Below are 17,323 nucleotides of genomic sequence, written 5' to 3'. Positions count from 1 at the left end.
GGATTGCATTGAGGCTCTTCTCCAGGCCCAAGCACACGCTGGTGTGGCTTGCCATGGTGCAGTGGATTTGCCTGATTTATTTTTCATATGATCATTTTCCATCTTTTTTTTTTGGCCCATTTTTCTGTGTTGACAGTTCTGGTGTCGACTTTTTCCCAGTGGGAAGCAGCTGAGTCAGGAAGAGCATGATGCTGAGCTGTGAATGGGGAGAGGAGGGGACAAAGAGGGGACCGAGAGGGTCAGAGGATATGTGGGATGCAAGACTGGGTCTGCCCAGAGGGAATCTGGGGCTACAGCTCATGATAACTCAATGCACTGTGTCCAGTCCTGCAGGTTGCAAGGGGCGAGCATCCCCAGGAGGGATTGTGCAGGGTGGCATGGAACAGGGGGCAGGAGGAACGCTTTGTCCCCCAGAGCGGGAGTGAAGGCAGTGGGAGGTGCAGTGCTGAATGTTTTGGGATGATGGAGCTGGGGATCGGTGATGGGATGCTGGCTGTGCAGGGACAGTGCAGAGCTCAGGAAATACCCTTTGCTGATGCCATGCATTGGGGCTTCATCCCAGCAGAGCCACCCCAGTGCTGGGTCAAAGGGAAAGGGGGAAAATCATGGGGACAGCCTCAGCCCAACCACCCCAGGCTCTCATGTGTAGCATGTTCATTTGCTGTTAATGGTTGTGTTTTCTTTCTTCTTTTTTAATTTCACTCACTGATCTAAACTCTGGGAATCTAAGTTCAAACTTCCCACTATCACACAGAGCTCTTTGTTAACTGGACCGCTTTGTGCTCCCTCCATTCCTCCTTCCATTCCTCCCTCCATTCCTCCATCTACCTCTCTCTCCATCCATCCCTCCCTCTCTCTATCCCTCCATCCTTCCCTTCTGCACTGTCTAGGGCTCAGCCACAGCCCCAAAGACCCCTTGCCCTCCCCATAGCCCCTCTATTCTCCTCCAGTGTATTTATGAATTTCACATGAAGTACTGTTTTATTTTTTTAAAGACTTTGTAAAGCTTTACCAGGGTTACAATCACAATTTTTAGAGCTGTGTCAGTCCACAATGTTAAAAATAATAATTTTTTTTATGTATTATATTTTTTGTGTATTTTTTTTAATCCAGCTGTGATGGGTTGTATCATATATTTGTTGTGTTTACTGTATCTGTCCAACTTCAAAGAAAGGAGACTGTAGGGCTCCGGGAAAACTACGGTCTGCTGAAAAACCATTAAAATTATTTGTTTATGATGTGGCTCAAGCAGTTCTGTTCTTCCTTTGGGGTTTGTTGTGACAATTGGGTCTATGGGGTCTGCTGCAGTTGGGTTACACATCTGCAATTAACCCAGCTCTGGGATGCACCCCGCAGTGGGTTGCTGTGGTTTGTAGGGTTGGGTGAGTGGTGATAAGATTGTATAGTCGGAGGAGTTTATAGTGTTGTTTGGGTTGCTGATGGGTTTGGTTTGCAGGGTTGAATAGATCTGTAGTGTTGGATGGGTTTGCAGGGTTCATGATCGGTTTGTATGATTGGTGATGCGTTGGTGATAGGTCGGATGGGCTTGTGGGGCTGGTGATGGGTTCGTAGGGTTGGTGATGAGCTGGATGGGTTTGCAGGGTTGGATGGCTGCCTGCTGGGCTGACTTTCCCCTGTTCTCCTAGAGGGAGAAGCCCAGCAGCATCACTGGGTTCACAGATCCATATTTGAGGGCGTTGCAGCCTGCGCTGTGCTAGCAGAAGGGATTGGAGGGCTGAGTGTGTGCTGTCAGTAACAATCATTCCTTACAGCTTTGCTTGCAGTGCTGAGGCTGCCTAACGCCCGACCCTCTCCCATCACAAGGTGACCCAGAGGCCGTATTCTAGTGCAGGCCATATTTCCAGCACTCTTCCTCTTTCTGCAAGCCAAACCGTCATGCGTGGCATGAAGACACCTGAGATACTTATTTCTACTTCATCCAGTTCAGCTTGCACACTGGCGAGGACAATAAAACACGCACGCGGGACCCAAAAAGAGTACTGAACTGCAGGTTGCAGAGGGCAGCAACACCCTAAGGGAGCCTGCAGCTGCGGCGGTGCGGGGCACACCCCTCCGCGGCTCAGCAACCTCGGGCGCGCCGTCCACAGAGGCGCTCCCGCCCCACCGCCGCGCACCGCCCTCTCGGGGCCGCTCCCTGCTGCCTTCCCCTTCCCGTTCCGCACTGCTGACTGCCGGGACTCGTAGTCCCGCGGCGCCGCACCGCAATCGGACTTCAGCCGGCACAGCACCGCGGCCGGACCGCAGACGGACCGGGACACACGCACCAGGTGCGCTCCCGATTTTGCGCCGCGCTCCGGCTCCGCGCTCTGCTCCGCTCCCCCACCTGTTGCTCCGCGTCCCGATCCCGCCTCCCTCTGGGTGGCGTCGGCCCGGGCCGCGAGTTCGGGGGGAGCTCCGGGCCGGGCCGGGCGTCCATTTCGGCGGCCGGGGACGCGCACATGGCGCTTTTCCTTTTTTTTTTTTTTTCTATTTTTCTTTTCTTTCCAATTTTTAAAACTCATCTGTGTGATGTGCACTGCGGAGGTGGAGTTGGGTTCGGGTCAAGGTCCGTTCCTCGGAGCTCTCCAAACATGTTGGGCTTGGGGCGGTGCTGTAACAGTATGTTTCGAGCCTGTCCAGTGAGCACAACTCAGTATAGGGAGGTGCCCCATCCTTGCCCCCTCCTAGCTCCCATTTGTCCCTGTCAGCACGGAGAGGATTTGGGGAGTCCCTATTTTGGGTCAGTTTGAAGTTGAGGAGGAGAGGGAGGGGAGAGCTGGGAGCAGGCTTAGCATTGTGCTTTCCTGTGTGAGTCTGTCACCCCAAATCTGCTTTCTGCAGGACCAACCCCTCCACCCCACCCCACCCCACCCGGGTGCTGCTGAGCAATGGAGAAGGACCCCATGCTGCGGCTCCGTGTGTTTGACCTCAACTGCTGGTGGGTGTGGAGCCTGCTGGGGCTGTGGGCAGGGGGACATCTGCCCCAGGAGGGCCACCTTCTCTTCGGTGTGGGGTCTCACTGTTTTCACAGCCCAAATGGAGGGGCAGGGCACTCAGCTGGACTTTATCCCACTCCTTGCCAGTTTCCCTGCACTCCCTGTTCTCTCATATGAAAGGAGCCCCCCCCCATGTGTCCTCCTATTGGGGATGTACTGATTTGCCTTGCAGGCAGGAAAAGCCATCCCCAAAGAGCCTGTCTGCACATCCCTATTGTCCCCACCTCCCTACCATCCCATCTTGCCCCCACCTGAGTTGCATCCTACTTCATACACTCTCCCCCCATTTTGGGTCCCCACAAGTCCTCATCCCTGGCCCCTCTCCACGGCTCAGGGCCATCTGTTACCTGAGCAAGCGGCGGCAGGAGCGTATCAGCCTCATCGGGGACCAGCTGTGCCGGGAGGGCTTTGACCTGGTCCTGCTACAGGAGGTGAGCTCACTCATGAGCTGATTGTGCCAGGTCTCAGCCCACTTGCTGGGAGCGCCCAGGCTAAGCCCATCCTGCTGTTCATCAGATATGGAGTGAACGTGACTACAGCAACCTGAAGGCAAAGCTAGGTGGTTGCTGCCCTTTCTCCCATTATTTCCGAAGGTGAGAAGGGCTGGGACACCCCCAGGAGGGAGGGAGATGGTTGTTCACTGTGCTTCCCTGCAGTGGTGTCATCGGCAGTGGCCTTTGTGTCTTCTCCAAGTTCCCCATCCTGGACACACTGCTCTACCAGTACTCGCTCAACGGTTACCCTTATATGGTGAGCAGGGTAGGGGGGGGCATGCAGCACCCACAGGGGCCTACTGAGCTGTGCCAGCCCCTGCCTTCCCCCTTCCCCTTTGGCAGCTGCAGCATGGGGACTGGTTCTGTGGCAAGTCTGTGGGTCTCGTCATTGTCAGGATTGCTGAGATCACCGTCAACATCTATGTCACTCATGTGAGCACCAGGAGGGAATGGGTGGCTGCACCCCTCCTTTGCTATTTGCTCTCTGGGGACACTGCTAAAATCAGAGTGGTGGGACAGGGTCCCCAGCTGGGCAGCACAGTGTGGTAAAGGTCCCAAGCTGTCAATAGAATGAAGGCAGAGCCATGGGACCAGAGTATTGCAGGGAGACAGGGAGTGGGATAGGTACTGCAGGAAGGGGATCATGGCCACTCTGTCCCCTGCTTTTCCAGCTGCATGCTGAGTACAGCCGGGAGAAGGATGCCTACCTGCCCCACCGTGTGGTGCAAGCCTGGGAGCTGGCACAGTTCATCCGGTGAGTGCCCACAGCTCACAGCCAGGATTATAGGAGTGGTACACCTCGGGGTCTCCCTCCCCCGGTGCTGAACCAGGGGGCTGAGTCAGTCCTGTCCCTGCAGCCACACGGCAAAGGCAGCCGATGTGGTGTTGCTGGGGGGTGACCTCAATATGCACCCTGGAGATGTGGGCATCCGGCTGCTGCGTAGCTGGACGGGACTGCGGGATGCCTTCACTGAGGCCCAGCGCTTTGAGGTGAGCAGGACTCAGCAAGGACACCTCTGGGCTCTGTGTGCCCATCCCTGCCCAGGGTATGGCACAGGGCTCATGTTCTCAGGGCTGCGAGGATGGCTGCACCCTCATCCCCAGTAACTGCTTCACTGTCAAGTCAGAGCTGCAGTCCTTCCCGCTGGGCATCCGCATTGACTACATCCTTTACAAGGTGACAGGGTCCCTCTGTGCTGCACATGAGGTGGGGGACACCTGGTGACCTCAGTGCTCTCTCAACCAGGCTGTCTCCAGCTTCACAGTGGAGTGTGAAGAGCTGAGGACCACCACAGGGACAGTCCCAGGACTAGACATCCCTTACTCAGACCATGAAGCTGTGATGGCAGTGCTGTGCATCCAGAGGAGGCAACAGACAGCCAGTGTCACCATTGATGCAGCCAGTAAGGTTTGGGGGCACCTCTAGGGTCCCCTTGGCATGATCAATGTGGTCTGGGGCCACTAGTGGGAACCTGCTGGCATAGGTTTGAGGACATCACTGGGGTCCCCTTGGTGTGCTCAGTGAGGTCTGGGGACACTACTGGGATCCCTGTGATATGCATTTGAGGACACAAGTGGGAGCCCCCTGGAATGGGTTTGGGAGCACCAAGGGGTTCCTGTGTGCACTGAGGATACTGCTGACCACCAGCATTGAAACAGGGAGGATATTTTCAGGCACCCCTTGGAAGGGAGCTGATGGAAAGTTGCTGGATGGGGACCAAATGGGTGTGAAGGGTATCAACCCCCCAAACCCTGGTTCCCACAGTGCCGGCGCTGCTGGAGGTGCTGAGTGAAGCGCGGACAGAGGTGTGCATGGGGCTACTGGCAGCACGGCAGCAGCGTTACTCCTCAGGCAGAATGGCAGTGCTAGCCATGCTGCTGTTGCTGCTACAGGCAGTGGGTGTGCTGGGTATGCTGGGAGGGGTGGCTGCCGCGCAGCCCTTCCCTGCTCTGTCTGTCTCCCTGCTGGCCTTCTTTGCCCTTGCCATCCTCCTCTTTGCTGCTGGCCTCCACCTCTTCCACAGCATAGAGGTAAAGATGCTGCAGGGCACTGAGGAGCAGATGGAGATGGCGATGCGGGGGCTGCAAGAACAGCCCCTCCACCACTGACCCGGCCCCATCCTGGCCCCTTTTTTAGCTGAAGAAAATAAAATCAGTGTTTTAACCCTTTGTGCTGTGTTGAGGAGGTTTTATTCCAAGGCAGGACATCGCAGCAGGCTGGAAGATACAGAGGGTCCCACACCCACAATCCCCATACTTTAAGCACCACATCACTGTAGAGAACAGCTCTGTAGCAACTGGGAACTCTTTAAAGGTCTGAACATTCAGCGCAAAGGCATTAAAACTGGAGATGCTCCAGAGAGCCAAGGAGGACATGGCCACCAGCAGTGTCACATATATAGTGCCATCTCTAGGCAAAATCCACTGTTGCTGGGGAAATGTCCCCATCCCACATCATATCTCACAGAAGTTTTTGACCTTGTACCCTGTGGTGCGTAATGACAGTACAGAGGCAGCACTCAAAAATGGTGTCACAGAGCTGTGGGCTCAGTTTTGTCTGGCTATTAGTGGCTCCATTTGTAGAGCCAGATGTTGCCATTTGGGATAGATGTCCTTGGTTAGGGTGGGTGTCCCCAGCTGGGATGGGTGTCCCCTTCTGGAATGAATGTCCCCATTCCAGGTGGATGTCCCGGAGTGGCTTCCAGGCACTGCTCCTGCTGCTGCTCCACATCTGGCACCAAGCTGCCACCGCCCATGCCTCCTGGCATGTTCTCAGTGCCAGGAGCGAAGCCCTTGGGGTCTGGTGGGCATGTAGCTGTAATCCACTAGGACTGAGGCACTCTGTCCTGAGGAAGGTAGCTGAGCAGCTTGAGCATGAGGGGCTTTGCAGAACCAAAATATTTCAATGCACCAGTTCTGCCTTGAGGCAGCATCCTCCTCAAAGGGATCTACAACTATGGGAACTCTTCCACCAAGTGAGACTCCAGTTCCCCCAAGGGGCTTTTTCCTCCTGGCAAGTCCCAGGCAGAGACACGCAGCCGACGTGTTTCACATCCCCAGCAAATCTAATTTTCAAGCAAGCACAAGCCCAAGGCAAAATTCAGCCAGACATGGGGGGCACCTCTCTGTGCCCCAGAATGGGGGTGCTCCTTGCTGTCACCCCCTCCACAGAAAGTGGGTCCCAGCTTCGCCATGGTAGCTGCCTCCAAAGCAGCTTGGGGTGATGCTCAGCCTGCGGGGGGAGCACCACTAGAAACGCCCCCCCCCCTCCAGTGAGGATCTGTCAGGGATGCAGCTCGCTGAGCCTCTTCTCCTCCTGCATGTGGATGAGTGCATTGCGCTTGTCCACCACCTTCAGCAGCTGAGCCAGGATGCGCTGCTCAGCTGCGCGGTCCTCAGGGGTCTTCAGGGCTTCTGTGGGAGCAGGGGAGGCTGCAGCAGGGCGGGGGGTTCCCAGCACACACAGCTCATCACAGCACACAGGGGTGCTTACCTTCTGTTTCTATGTACCAACGCAGTTCCTGGTCTAGCTGCCACTGCTGCTCTTCCAGCTTCAGCTCCTGCACCCTGCAGGGAAGGAATGAGGTGAACTGCATATGGGCCCAAGGGTCTGGGGGATGGCCTTATGCAGCACAATTCCCAGCCCTACGTGATCATGAGATCTGACTCCTCCAACATCAGGCTGTTCTTCTTCTGCACCAGGTACAACAACTGGTTCATCCACTGTGTTGTCTGGTCAGCTGGGCTATCTGTGGAGCAGGGCAGAGTGAGCAGTGTGAGCCCCCTCCTTGGATACTGAGGAGCCCCACAAACCCCGTTCTCACCACTCTCCTCCTGGAGGAGCTTCTCTAGCTTGATACCCTGTTGCTCCAGCTCTCGGAATGTCACCTCAATCTCCTCCAGCCGCCGCTGGATAGCCTGCAGGATAGGGAAAGGTAATGGTTGCCCAGTGCATCTTGGTGCGCAAGGTAAGAATGGGGACCTGGCCTCCACAGCAGGGCTCCCTACCTGGGCTTTGCGAAACCGCTTCACCTGTGCCTCCCGCGCGTGGCGGTTCAACGTGCGTTTCCAGGTGGGGTACTTCTCCATGTTCCCCGATATCAGGTTCTGTGCAGTGACATGGGAAGCGTCAGGCAGAGCCATACTTGATGCCTTGATGTGCAACAGTGTGGGACCAGTGAGTGCACCACTGCCCAAGGGCATAACTTACTGACTCTCCCGTGATGCCCAGGTCCAAGCCTTCCTCTTCCTCCTCTTCTTCACTGTCACTCTCCCCAACGTCTGCCTCCCCCCAAAGCACAGACTAGGTGAGGTACAATGGGGCCCAAGAGGGACCCTCAGCCCAGCTCAGCAGCCACCCACCTTCCTCCATGTCTGTTTCTTGCTCCTCCTCCTCCTCTTCCTCCTCCTCCTCCCAGGCCACCTGTGCCTGCACACTCAGCATGGCCTCAAGTGGTGCCTGCAGCCGCAGCCGTGGTGGCTTAGGAGGAGGCTCAGACTCTGTGTCACCCACGAGGTTCAGTGAGGAGAGATGGAGCTTCTCCAGGTCCGAGAGGACAATTTTCCTCCTGGTGCTACCCTCTTCAGCTTCCTCCACCATCTTCTGAGGCTCTGTGCTGAGACCTTCATTCTTCTCAAGCGTATCCTTTGGCTCCAAGGCCAACAGCTCCTGCTCCATGGTCTCACCATTGCCTGTAGCATCCTCCACTTCACCAGTGCCCACGCCCTCCTCTACCTTGGGCTCCCTAGGTGGCTGTGGGGCAATGGGTGGGGGTCCAGGCTCCTCCTGCTTGGGGGATGTACAGGGGCTCCCAGCATCCAAGAGCACACGGTCAGTGACAGCATCCTAGGCCAGGAGGGGCAGTGGAGGGGAGATGAGTGTGAGGCCATACCCAAGCATTCTCTCCCTCTGCTAAGGGATTTGATTTAGTAGTTTAGTGGGTAGGGATGGTGATAGGAGAATGGCTGGACTAGATGATCTTGTAGGTCCTTTCCAGCCTAATGTATCTATGAATCTACGAATTATTTGACTCCATTCATGGGGATTTCAGGCTACTTACCCCATCGGGCCGCATGGGCAGTTCATCTGGAGGCAGCACTGGAGGCTCACTCGGGGGCAGCTCCATGCTGAGGGCGTTGGGGAAGTGAAGTGAGCAATAGAAGTGACCTGGGAAGACAATGCAAATCCACATGATGAGCAAGAAAAGAGGCTGCGAAGAGAATCACCCAGCCCCTGGCCCCCGTTTCCAAACACACTCACCGTCCTCCTCATCAAAGGCGTAGTCTCCTAGGCGCAGTGTGGCTCCGCAGTGCCGGCACCGGAAGCAGCTGCGGTGGAAGAAGCGTCCCTCGGCGCTGGCCCGTTCCAGGATGTAGACGTGGCGGGCACAGAAGTAGCAGGCATCACTGCTCTCCGGGTGAAGCGACGTCTGCAGGAGTACAGGATGGGTTGGGGTGATGTGGGGTGACCCAGCCTTTGGGGTTTGGTGGTGCTGGGGGCTCCTCTTGTAGAGGAGCTCAGTGCTGGAAAAGGAAGGGAGGGAGAGGCAGCGCCCAGCTCCGGAAAACCAGTTGGGTCAGGAAGTGATCTGGGAGGAGCCAGGAGGCCGTGGGCGTCTTCTGACGCAGCCCAGGTGCCAGCCCTCGATTTGGCTCCGCGCACATGAGGAGCCCCCCAGGCATACGGAGAGGACCAACCTGCGCAGGGTCCATGGTGGCAGCAGGCTGCGCATCATGGTCACCGTCCATAATAATTCCAGATGGCACAGCATCGATCTAAGGGCACAGCACCAGGCAGGGCTCAGCACTCCACTGGCTGCACTCCACAGAATGTCCCTTTGATATTCAGCAGGCACCCACCTCTGTGCTGTCCCTATTGCTCCTCTCGCCATCAGCATCCTTCTGTGCACTGGCCTGCCAACGCAGATATGGTGCTTAGAGTTATAAGGCATGGCTGTGGGGAGCAGTGTGGGGTGATGAAAGGGGTCCTTACCTGGGTATGCTTGTGCATTAGGATGCGGCTCTTCTGCAGCTTGCTGAGAAAGAGGATGGCCCCTTTGGTGCCACAGGGGGGCAACAGTTTCTTGCTGAGCTCCATTGATGCTGTACAGAGGGAACAAGGACATGTTGGGGATGTAAGCAAGGAGAACCCAGCTGGCCACGTGGGGGGGCTCAGGGTGGGACAACCCACCCCACAATTCACACCTGTAGGAGGAGGCTTGAAAGCTTCATAAAACTGGCTGAGGTAGGTGATGAGCCCCAGGCGGTTGGGCTCAGCCATGGAGGCCATCTCAGCACTGGAGAGGATAGGCTGGATGCCCAGCTTCTGCTCTGCCATGTCCAGCACCAGCTGGTGGATGCGGACGGGGTCTTGTGGGTCCATGGCATTGAAATCCCTGCAGGTAGGGTGGGTGACATCAGAACGGGTGCTGCAGGGTAGGGGTTTCTGGGACTGAGCACTTACAGCAAATCAGGACGGAATCGATGGATGAGGGCACAGAGTGCCAAACCACTGGTCCAGGAGGACGTGAAGTCGGTCACCTCCACCCCTTGATACCCATCTGTGCTATCCTGGCACCAGCGCAGCAGCTCTTTGTAGGCATCTCCACAGACAGCTAGGAAGGCAGCAGCACATGTGACCCAACCCAGCCCAAGGACACCCTCACAGAGTTCCCCCGCCCATGGCATCATGCTTTAGATGGGGAACTCATCATGCAACATCCCCCAGAGCTTGATCAATGGTATGAGAAAGCATTGGGAGGAGGAAAACTCCAAAACAAAGCAGTGGGATAGAAGCTGTGTCCCCATGGGGGCTTATGTCATATGGGATAGGATGGGGATGTGGACATTCCTGGGAGGAGTGAAGTGCCTGTGTGCAGGGGCTCCAGAATGAGGGGGTGGGGAGGGAAATCAGGGCAGGAGCTGCCCTGCCCTACAGGGGGATCCTGGAGATGAGAGGACCATGGGGCCACCCCTACCGGTGCTGAGCCTGTTGTCCATCTTCTTCTTGTGGTCCACCTCTACTTTGCCCATGAGGTAGAGGTCTTGGACCTGCCAGGAGGGACACTCATGTCACCAACTGCATCCAACCAGCACCAGCAGAACTGGCATTGACAAAAGGGACACAATCCCCCCCCGCCCCCAGCTGCCATAGGAAATGCATCACACAAACTGGGGACCTACAGCTGTGATTTCACACTCTTGGGGGACAGGAGACCATGACAATTAGGCAGTGAACCACATCTACTGGTGGCACCCAACTGGTGTCACCTCATTGATGGGCACCAAGCAGGTGGCTGCTGTCTCTCCCACCCAAGCAGGATATCCCTGGGTTGGGAACTGGAGAGCACTTGTATTCCAGGCCAGTACCTGAGTGGGTCTGATGGCCTGCAGGTTGAGGCTGGGGTAGCGTGTGGTGGGGTCGATGCTGTACTGTGAGATGTTCTTGTTCATGTTGTCCGGAGAGGTCTGAGATAGGTGCTGGTAGATGCTCTCCCTGGGCACAAGGGGATGGTGCAGGGTATCATATCCACTCTCACAACTCCCCACCACACTAACCACACAGCCATTCCAGGGTGGACTCTCACCTCTCTGCCAACACCTCCAGAGGAGGGGTCCCAGCTGCCCATCGCCGCACCATCCACGCCACATCAAAGGCGGCCAGGAAGCCCCGGGCCACTCCAGTGCCCAGTGGCCAGAAGGGCTGTAGAGAGGAAGGTAAAAGGATGGAGATGTGTGGCTGGGAGGAGGCAGGGAGCTGCCAGACTTGGATGGAGATGAAAACAGGGAGAGGGACAGACAGACATCTCCTCCCCAGCTCCATGGCTGCACAGATGCTGCTGCGTGCCAGGCGGAGCTGGGCTGCACCCCAACCATCTCCAGTAGGTAGGGAAGAGGGATAACCCATCCCCATCAAAGCATCTTGCTACCAGCAATTTGGATACGTGTCCATGGGGATAGGGTGCACTGAGCAGCTGGAACAGCAAATGTTCAGGGATAGGGACTACGCTGCCTCACACAGCCCTGCTGGGAGAGAGGAAACTGAGGCACAGTGCTCACCTCCACCAGGCAGTCGCCCACCAGCCCCAGCAGCAGGCGTGCCCCATTGTGCTCCCGCACCAGTGCTGCATTCTCAGAGCGCGTCATGCAGGTGAAGTCAAACATATCGACGTCTGGCTGGTTGTGATGGTTGAGGGCAAACTCCAGCTCGGGCAAGCAGTAGCTGGTGGAGAAATTGGCAGCCTCCTTGACGTAGCTGAGCAGTGCATCCCGGTTCACATTGTCTGGAGACAGGAGGCTCTCAATGTCCGCTTTGTCCTACAGAGATAGATGGGTCCAACCAGCATGGGAGATGGCATTTATCCCCATTCCCAGTGGTGGGACAAACCTACTTGCCTCACCTGCAGGATGACACCCTTTTTGAGCAAGCTCTGCTTCTTAGCTGTCATGACAAAATAGTGCGTATCATCCTTGTAGTAGACGATGTTCTCCAGATCAATCCCTGGTAATGAGGAAGGGGCTTACCTGAGCCATCAGTCACCCCCACCAATGGGATCGCTATGTGGGGATATGCAACCATATCTGGGACAGACCCCAAGAGCTTTATGAGGCTACCGCATGTCCCCACCAGCACGGTGACTGTATGAGGACACGCATTCACCATAGAGTGCATAACTTGGGACACTCCCACTGACCCAGGACCACTGACCTGTTTTGTTGTAGAGGTTTTGGAAGAACTTCTGGTTGTAGATCCGGGCCACGCCACTGATCTCAGTCACCTCCACCTCTGCCCGACTGTGGCGGTTGATGAAGTTGGTGGTGATGCCAATGGCCAGCTTGCCCCGCATCTCCTTCCGCTTGAAGCCTTCGGGGACAAACTTGCTTCCTCCAGCCGAGACGAGGACATCAAATTCATACTGGCTGAGAGGAGAGGAGCTGGGCTGCAGCACAGCCCGCCAGCCACCTGTGGGACAGAGAAATCACTAGGGTTTGCTTGTGTCCCCAAGATGCCACCAACCCTACAGCCATGCCTTACCCTGTCCAACTACTTTGCCTGTGGGGGGATGGAGGCCTTTAAATTGCACCTTGGTGTGCACCTCCACACCCAGCAATAGGGCCACCTTCAGAAGGATGAGCTGCAGTTGCCGGATACCTGCAAGGAAACACAGGGAGCAATGAGACCTGCACTTCCTGCCCAGCTCTAGGGTGTACTCAGATTACTCACTGATGTGGTCCAGCGTTCCAGTGCAGAAGCGCCCGTAGAACTTCTTGGCGCCCAGCGCCCGTAGGTCATGGATGGTGAAGGGCCAGAGGTGCAGCACATTGTTACGGGAGAAGGAATCACGCTTCTCCAGCAGCACCACACGGGCACCCAGCAGCGCCAGCTCAATGGCAGCCCGCAGCCCGCAGGGACCAGCACCCACCACCAGGCACTGCAGAGGGGACAAATGCTGTGACATCCCCATGGTGTGACGTCCTCGCAATGTGTTGTCCCCACAGCGTGACGTTGGGCTCAAGGCTAATCTCACCCTAATCCACTGCTCCATCCCTCTCCACTCACCGCTTTTCTCCCCATGCTGCAAACAGGGTGCCCAGTGGAATGACCTCCACCTCCCCGCAGGCTGAACCTTGCCTTGGTGTCAATGGCAGCAATTAAGCGCCAGGCAAGATAAGGTGCACATACTTCCCCTCTGCTGCGGATGGGGAAGTTTCACTGGTAGCAGTCTCAGTAATGAGACTGAAGACTGAATTGCTATCAGGCCGGAAATGACAGTAGGGAGGAGAGGTGACAGCAGGGGAGATGGGGGACAGAATTGAGGTCCCCAGCCCCAGGGTACACATGATGTTGGGTCACTATGTCCCTCCACTTCTGCAGTCCTCACAGTGGAGATAGGAGGGACACCTCCAACTGAGCAGCACTAAGGTGGCTTCATGCCTTGGGAGGGCATGGGAGATAATTAACACATCAACCCACTTCAAGACATTAAACCCCATTGCCATCCCAACCAGCACATCTCGCATCCTCCTCCAAGGACATCCCAATGGATGCTCCCACTCTGTGGACACAGCACAGGGACCCAACCTCACACCCCACAGCCTCCCGTACCTTGGTGCCGGCGCAGGCAGTGCCCTGGTCATAGTCCTTGTGCCCTGCTTTCTTATCCAGCTTGCCCCACAGAGCCTTGGCACTCCAGGAGTTGAGGGCAGCTTTGAGGCCATGGTACAGCTGCAGCCCATTGCCCCGCTGCCCCAGCTGACAGCACAGCTCCGCAAAACAGCTCAGTACTTCCTGGCACTGCCTGGCACGTACAAAGTGCTCAAACAGTGTGTGGGCTGGGTTGGTCGGCTCCTCATTGAGTGCACTCATCCTGGGGGGACAGTGGGGATTAGAGGAGGACCCCCAAGTGCCACCCTCCAGCCCAGCCCCATAGGGATGCTGCAGAACCTGGGCTCTCAGCACAAGGTTTTGTGCAGCGCAGGGTGCAGCGATCTGGGTGATGGTGACATTAGAGTCAGGGCCCTTTCCGGCTGCACCCAGTGAGCCACGGTGTCACTGTGCAGGGTGACGTCAGAGGAGGGGACGGCTGCAGATTTCTTTTGTGCTGCGTGTACCTGTAGCAAGTAAGAGCACTGTTTTGGAGCTAAGACACCACTTCCTTCTGCTTGTTGGTGGGGCCCCAGCTGCAGGGATAAACCACAGTGCCCCAAGAACAGCAAAACTACCGCTGCACAGCCAGTAGGGGGGCAGGAAGGGACAGAGACCCCATTACCCTGGTTTGAGAGCAGGATTTGCTCTGCTACAGCCCAGCAGGGAAAGCTGCCAGCCTAGAGGCAACTAGAGAGCAGCACAGAAGAAGCAATGTGGAGAAATCAAAAATAACCAAATGACACACAGACAGCCCAGCAGCAAGCAGGAAGAGTTCCATCAGAGCTGAGGTGCAGCACTCCTCCAAACCCCACCTTCAGCACCTGCACAATGCCCGCTCACCCATCCCCATGCACTGATTTCCAGCCCTGGTGGCACTACACTGCTGTCATGTGCCACCTCCAGCACCAAAACCTGCCCTTTCCGTCCACCTCTGAACCATGGGGCTGGGAGATGCCCCCACAACCTGGCAGGAGAAGCAGAGCAGTGAAAGTCTCATCCTGATGCACTGCTTGCTCCTCCTTTTGAACACCAAGCTTTGTCTTTGTGCTGCACCCATGCTCCCAGAAGCTCTCCAGCCTCACCAGTGGGAAATAATGAATGTGAAGAGCTTGGGGAAACTGAGGAATGCTGTCCACAGCCAGTGTTGTGGGGCCAGGGCAGCATTCCACCACAGCACTTGGCTCAGTGAGGAGGAGGCAGAACAACAAGCCCTATGTTACTTCAAATTTCCTACGGAAACAACGCTTATGATGGCACTCCATGTCCCCTTTGGCATGCTTAAACCCCATACAACTACTTTCAGGAATAGTCAGAACCACTTTAACTGCTTAGCTCCTGCAGATTTGGTGCCAGCAAAGGGGAGGCAACATGCTGAGCCCCCATCTCTGCGCTCCCCAGATGAAAGCACAAATGCTTTGTGCATTTCTTCCCTTAAAGGTGGAGGGAGGAAGTGGATTTGTCCTGACTCAGCCCAGGACAGCTCTGCTTGGAGCAGCTGCAGAAGTGAAGCTTATAGGGAAAACACCTAACACCAGCACATGCAGAGCAAGACTGGTGTGGGAATGCCCAGTTGTGCTGATGAGGTTTCACTTTGTTGTTGTCCATGGGCATGCACTTGGGAAACAGCCCCAGGGGTGGGGTGCTGCTCTGCTGGCAAGTTCATGTACTCCAGCACATGGAAACAGGTTGAGAAAGGATGCAGAGCAAATGCAGGCTGGGATGGCTTCTAGCAGCACAGCTTGGCAGCTGGGCCTCTCTCTGCTACTGTGCACACTCACAGCATGGACTAGGATCAGCCCAAAGGACCCGTGGGCCAGGCTACTCGGAACTGTCATCCAGGCAGGGTGCTCTCTGCCAAGAGTTTGTGAAAGCTCCTCAGAAAGTGGGTGTCAAGCACCCTTAGGATATGGCAACCTCGTGCAGATCCTTGGCGGCTCAGCCACCTGCAGTGGAAGTAAGCACTTCTCCGGTATATTTTGGAGTTGTTCTGCAGGGGGGATCCATAAGCCACAGCTCAACCACATCCTCAAGAACTTGGGATGAGGACATCACTCAGGGGCATCAGCACCCCCAGATGTCACCTGAGCTCGTGGGACTCAGCCATGCACCCTGCTCAGCACCAGCCCTGCAGAGTGCACAGAGGTCACTGCAACCATGGGTACAAGGACAGCTCTGTCCCTTATCTGATGCTGTTTGGTACAAGCAGTACTACTGAGAAGCTGCTCTTGCTTGGACTGAGGCTGAGACAGCTACAGGCAAAAGTATCCTCACCTCTAAGCTCCCATTGCCTGTGGTATGGTGGGGTGGGATGCTCAGCAGTGCTGCTCTGCAGCAAAAGTACCCTGGAGGGACAGCAGACTTGCAAACCCCAAGTCCAATTGGCAAAATGAGGTGAGGGCTCCTGCACACCAATTGAGTATCTTCCCCCTGCAGCAAGCTAGGGGACAGGATGGGGAAAAGCCTCTCCCTTTTCAAAGCTCTTCCTGCTCCATTCTGCTTGGTACTGGGAAAAGAGTGTAGGATAAGTGGTCTGCTCTCTTTTACCCTCAGACCTGGTGGGAGCAAAATGTAGGGGTTGATAAAGTGAAGACCAAGGGGAGACCCATATAGCTCAGCATCCCAAAATAACCCCTGGGCTTTGGCAACTCATGCTGCTTCAAACTGGAGTGATGTTTCCAGCTGCACTCACACAATGCAGTCCCATTTCCGCTCACATCCTCCCCTCCTTTGAGCAGGACACAGAGGTGGGGGGTGGGGTGGGGGGGAAGGACAGCAGGGTGACCCCCTACATCCCCCCACCCACCAGGGATGCTCTGCCCATCCCCTCCCACTCACCTTCAGGTCTGCGCAGTGGGAGAACAGCGCAGGGATGGGGCTGGATGAGGGCTGAGAGCGGCTCCGGCTGCCTGCTTCTATTCCTTCCCGCTCCTTCTGATTCTGTTCCTTTCCGCTCTTCCCGACTCCTTTCCTGCTGGAAGGCGGTGCTGGGACCCCAGCAGAGGGGGCAGGACTGTCTCGGGGTCTACCCCGTTTTACACTGCCACAAGTTGTGCTGCAATCGTGGTTTTGGAAAGCGGTGATGAAACGAAGTACTTTGCTTTTCGTGCTGTGCTTCCTCCCCGCCTCCAGAAATATAGCTCAGCAGTCAAGTCCTGCCCTGGGCAAAGAGATTTGCTCAGCCCCAGCCTCCAAACGAGCCAGTAGTGTCCCCAGGTAGTACAACACTTGTGCAAATTTTTGGGACAGCACTTCCTCCTTAGCCAAAGGTCCACAGGGGGACGAAGGTACCTTGGGGCAGAGGATGGAACTGCCCACTCCCCAAAGATCTCTCCTGGTTGAGTGGCTTTTAAGAGTTTCCCAGCAGTTAACTCCTTGGGGTGCTGCTTCCTGCTCACCCCATGCCCTTGGTGATGGGACTGGTGGAGCAGTGACACACAGTGACAACCTACCACGAGGCTGCGATGACTCAGGAACATAGGGCAAGGAAGCACACAGGGACCGTGAGTCACGTGCAGCAAGAGAGGACAGGTGTCCCAATGCCTTCATCCCTCCTTGTGTCCTTGCCAAGAGCCCCAAAGCAGAACCCTCACAAATCGCCCCCACAGCTTGACTGGGTTCGTTGGAGTCCCGCAGCCCTATGCAAAACCCCTAGAGCCCACCCATGGGAGGGCACGGGTGTCCTCACT

The 17,323-nt window shown here is 56.2% G+C and overlaps 2 protein-coding genes across 7 annotated transcripts; one reads left to right on the top strand and one right to left on the bottom strand.

The window, feature by feature from the left end:
- Nucleotides 1–2,861: 2,861 nt before the first annotated feature.
- On the top strand, nt 2,862–5,659 carry SMPD2 (sphingomyelin phosphodiesterase 2). Of its 2 annotated transcripts, XM_065747499.1 has the most exons (10): nt 2,862–2,938; nt 3,331–3,427; nt 3,513–3,589; nt 3,653–3,746; nt 3,833–3,922; nt 4,162–4,244; nt 4,348–4,480; nt 4,563–4,667; nt 4,737–4,893; nt 5,256–5,659. In XM_065747499.1, the coding sequence occupies exons 1-10, from the start codon at nt 2,889–2,891 to the stop codon at nt 5,597–5,599; spliced, it is 1,230 nt and encodes a 409-aa protein (XP_065603571.1). In that variant the 5' UTR covers nt 2,862–2,888; the 3' UTR covers nt 5,600–5,659. The 2 variants fall into 2 exon arrangements, with proteins under 2 accessions (XP_065603571.1, XP_065603572.1); XM_065747500.1 differs by lacking the exon at nt 4,563–4,667.
- A 602-nt stretch (nt 5,660–6,261) lies between these two features.
- Nucleotides 6,262–17,210, bottom strand: MICAL1 (microtubule associated monooxygenase, calponin and LIM domain containing 1). Of its 5 annotated transcripts, none has more exons than XM_065747490.1 (25): nt 16,473–17,210; nt 13,935–14,101; nt 13,596–13,857; nt 12,714–12,921; nt 12,525–12,641; nt 12,198–12,452; nt 11,890–11,990; nt 11,549–11,806; nt 11,077–11,192; nt 10,859–10,985; nt 10,468–10,540; nt 9,954–10,104; nt 9,695–9,885; nt 9,483–9,592; nt 9,350–9,403; nt 9,188–9,265; nt 8,751–8,919; nt 8,551–8,657; nt 7,853–8,336; nt 7,701–7,771; nt 7,499–7,597; nt 7,318–7,408; nt 7,140–7,239; nt 6,984–7,057; nt 6,262–6,922 (listed from the first exon to the last, which is right to left on the bottom strand). In XM_065747490.1, the coding sequence occupies exons 3-25, from the start codon at nt 13,854–13,856 to the stop codon at nt 6,774–6,776; spliced, it is 3,444 nt and encodes a 1,147-aa protein (XP_065603562.1). In that variant the 5' UTR covers nt 13,857; nt 13,935–14,101; nt 16,473–17,210; the 3' UTR covers nt 6,262–6,773. The 5 variants fall into 5 exon arrangements, with proteins under 5 accessions (XP_065603562.1, XP_065603560.1, XP_065603563.1 ...); XM_065747488.1 differs by having other exon boundaries at nt 7,315–7,408; nt 16,473–17,209; XM_065747491.1 differs by having other exon boundaries at nt 6,262–6,904; nt 7,315–7,408; nt 16,473–17,208.
- Nucleotides 17,211–17,323: the final 113 nt, after the last annotated feature.

Source organism: Cyrtonyx montezumae, unplaced genomic scaffold (assembly GCF_038088225.1).
Source record: "Cyrtonyx montezumae isolate F1298 unplaced genomic scaffold, pur_monq_1.0 scaffold_45, whole genome shotgun sequence".
In the NCBI taxonomy this organism is placed as follows: domain Eukaryota; kingdom Metazoa; phylum Chordata; class Aves; order Galliformes; family Odontophoridae; genus Cyrtonyx; species Cyrtonyx montezumae.
Note: the sequence above shows the minus strand (reverse complement) of the source record. Positions and strands in the feature narration are given on the sequence as shown.

What these genes read in the sequence shown, in the direction of transcription:
- SMPD2 (XM_065747499.1), top strand. Translation starts at nt 2,889, where the DNA reads ATGGAGAAGGACCCCATGCTGCGGCTCCGTGTGTTTGACCTCAACTGC. An exon ending in TCAACATCTATGTCACTCAT is followed by an intron (nt 3,923 to 4,161) that starts GTGAGCACCAGG and finishes CTGCTTTTCCAG; the next exon opens with CTGCATGCTGAGTACAGCCG. An exon ending in GAGCTGGCACAGTTCATCCG is followed by an intron (nt 4,245 to 4,347) that starts GTGAGTGCCCAC and finishes CTGTCCCTGCAG; the next exon opens with CCACACGGCAAAGGCAGCCG.
- MICAL1 (XM_065747488.1), bottom strand. Translation starts at nt 13,856, where the DNA reads ATGAGTGCACTCAATGAGGAGCCGACCAACCCAGCCCACACACTGTTT. An exon ending in TGGGCATCACGGGAGAGTCA is followed by an intron (nt 7,598 to 7,700) that starts GTAAGTTATGCC and finishes GTCACTGCACAG; the next exon opens with AACCTGATATCGGGGAACAT. An exon ending in GAGTCAGATCTCATGATCAC is followed by an intron (nt 7,058 to 7,139) that starts GTAGGGCTGGGA and finishes CCTTCCCTGCAG; the next exon opens with GGTGCAGGAGCTGAAGCTGG.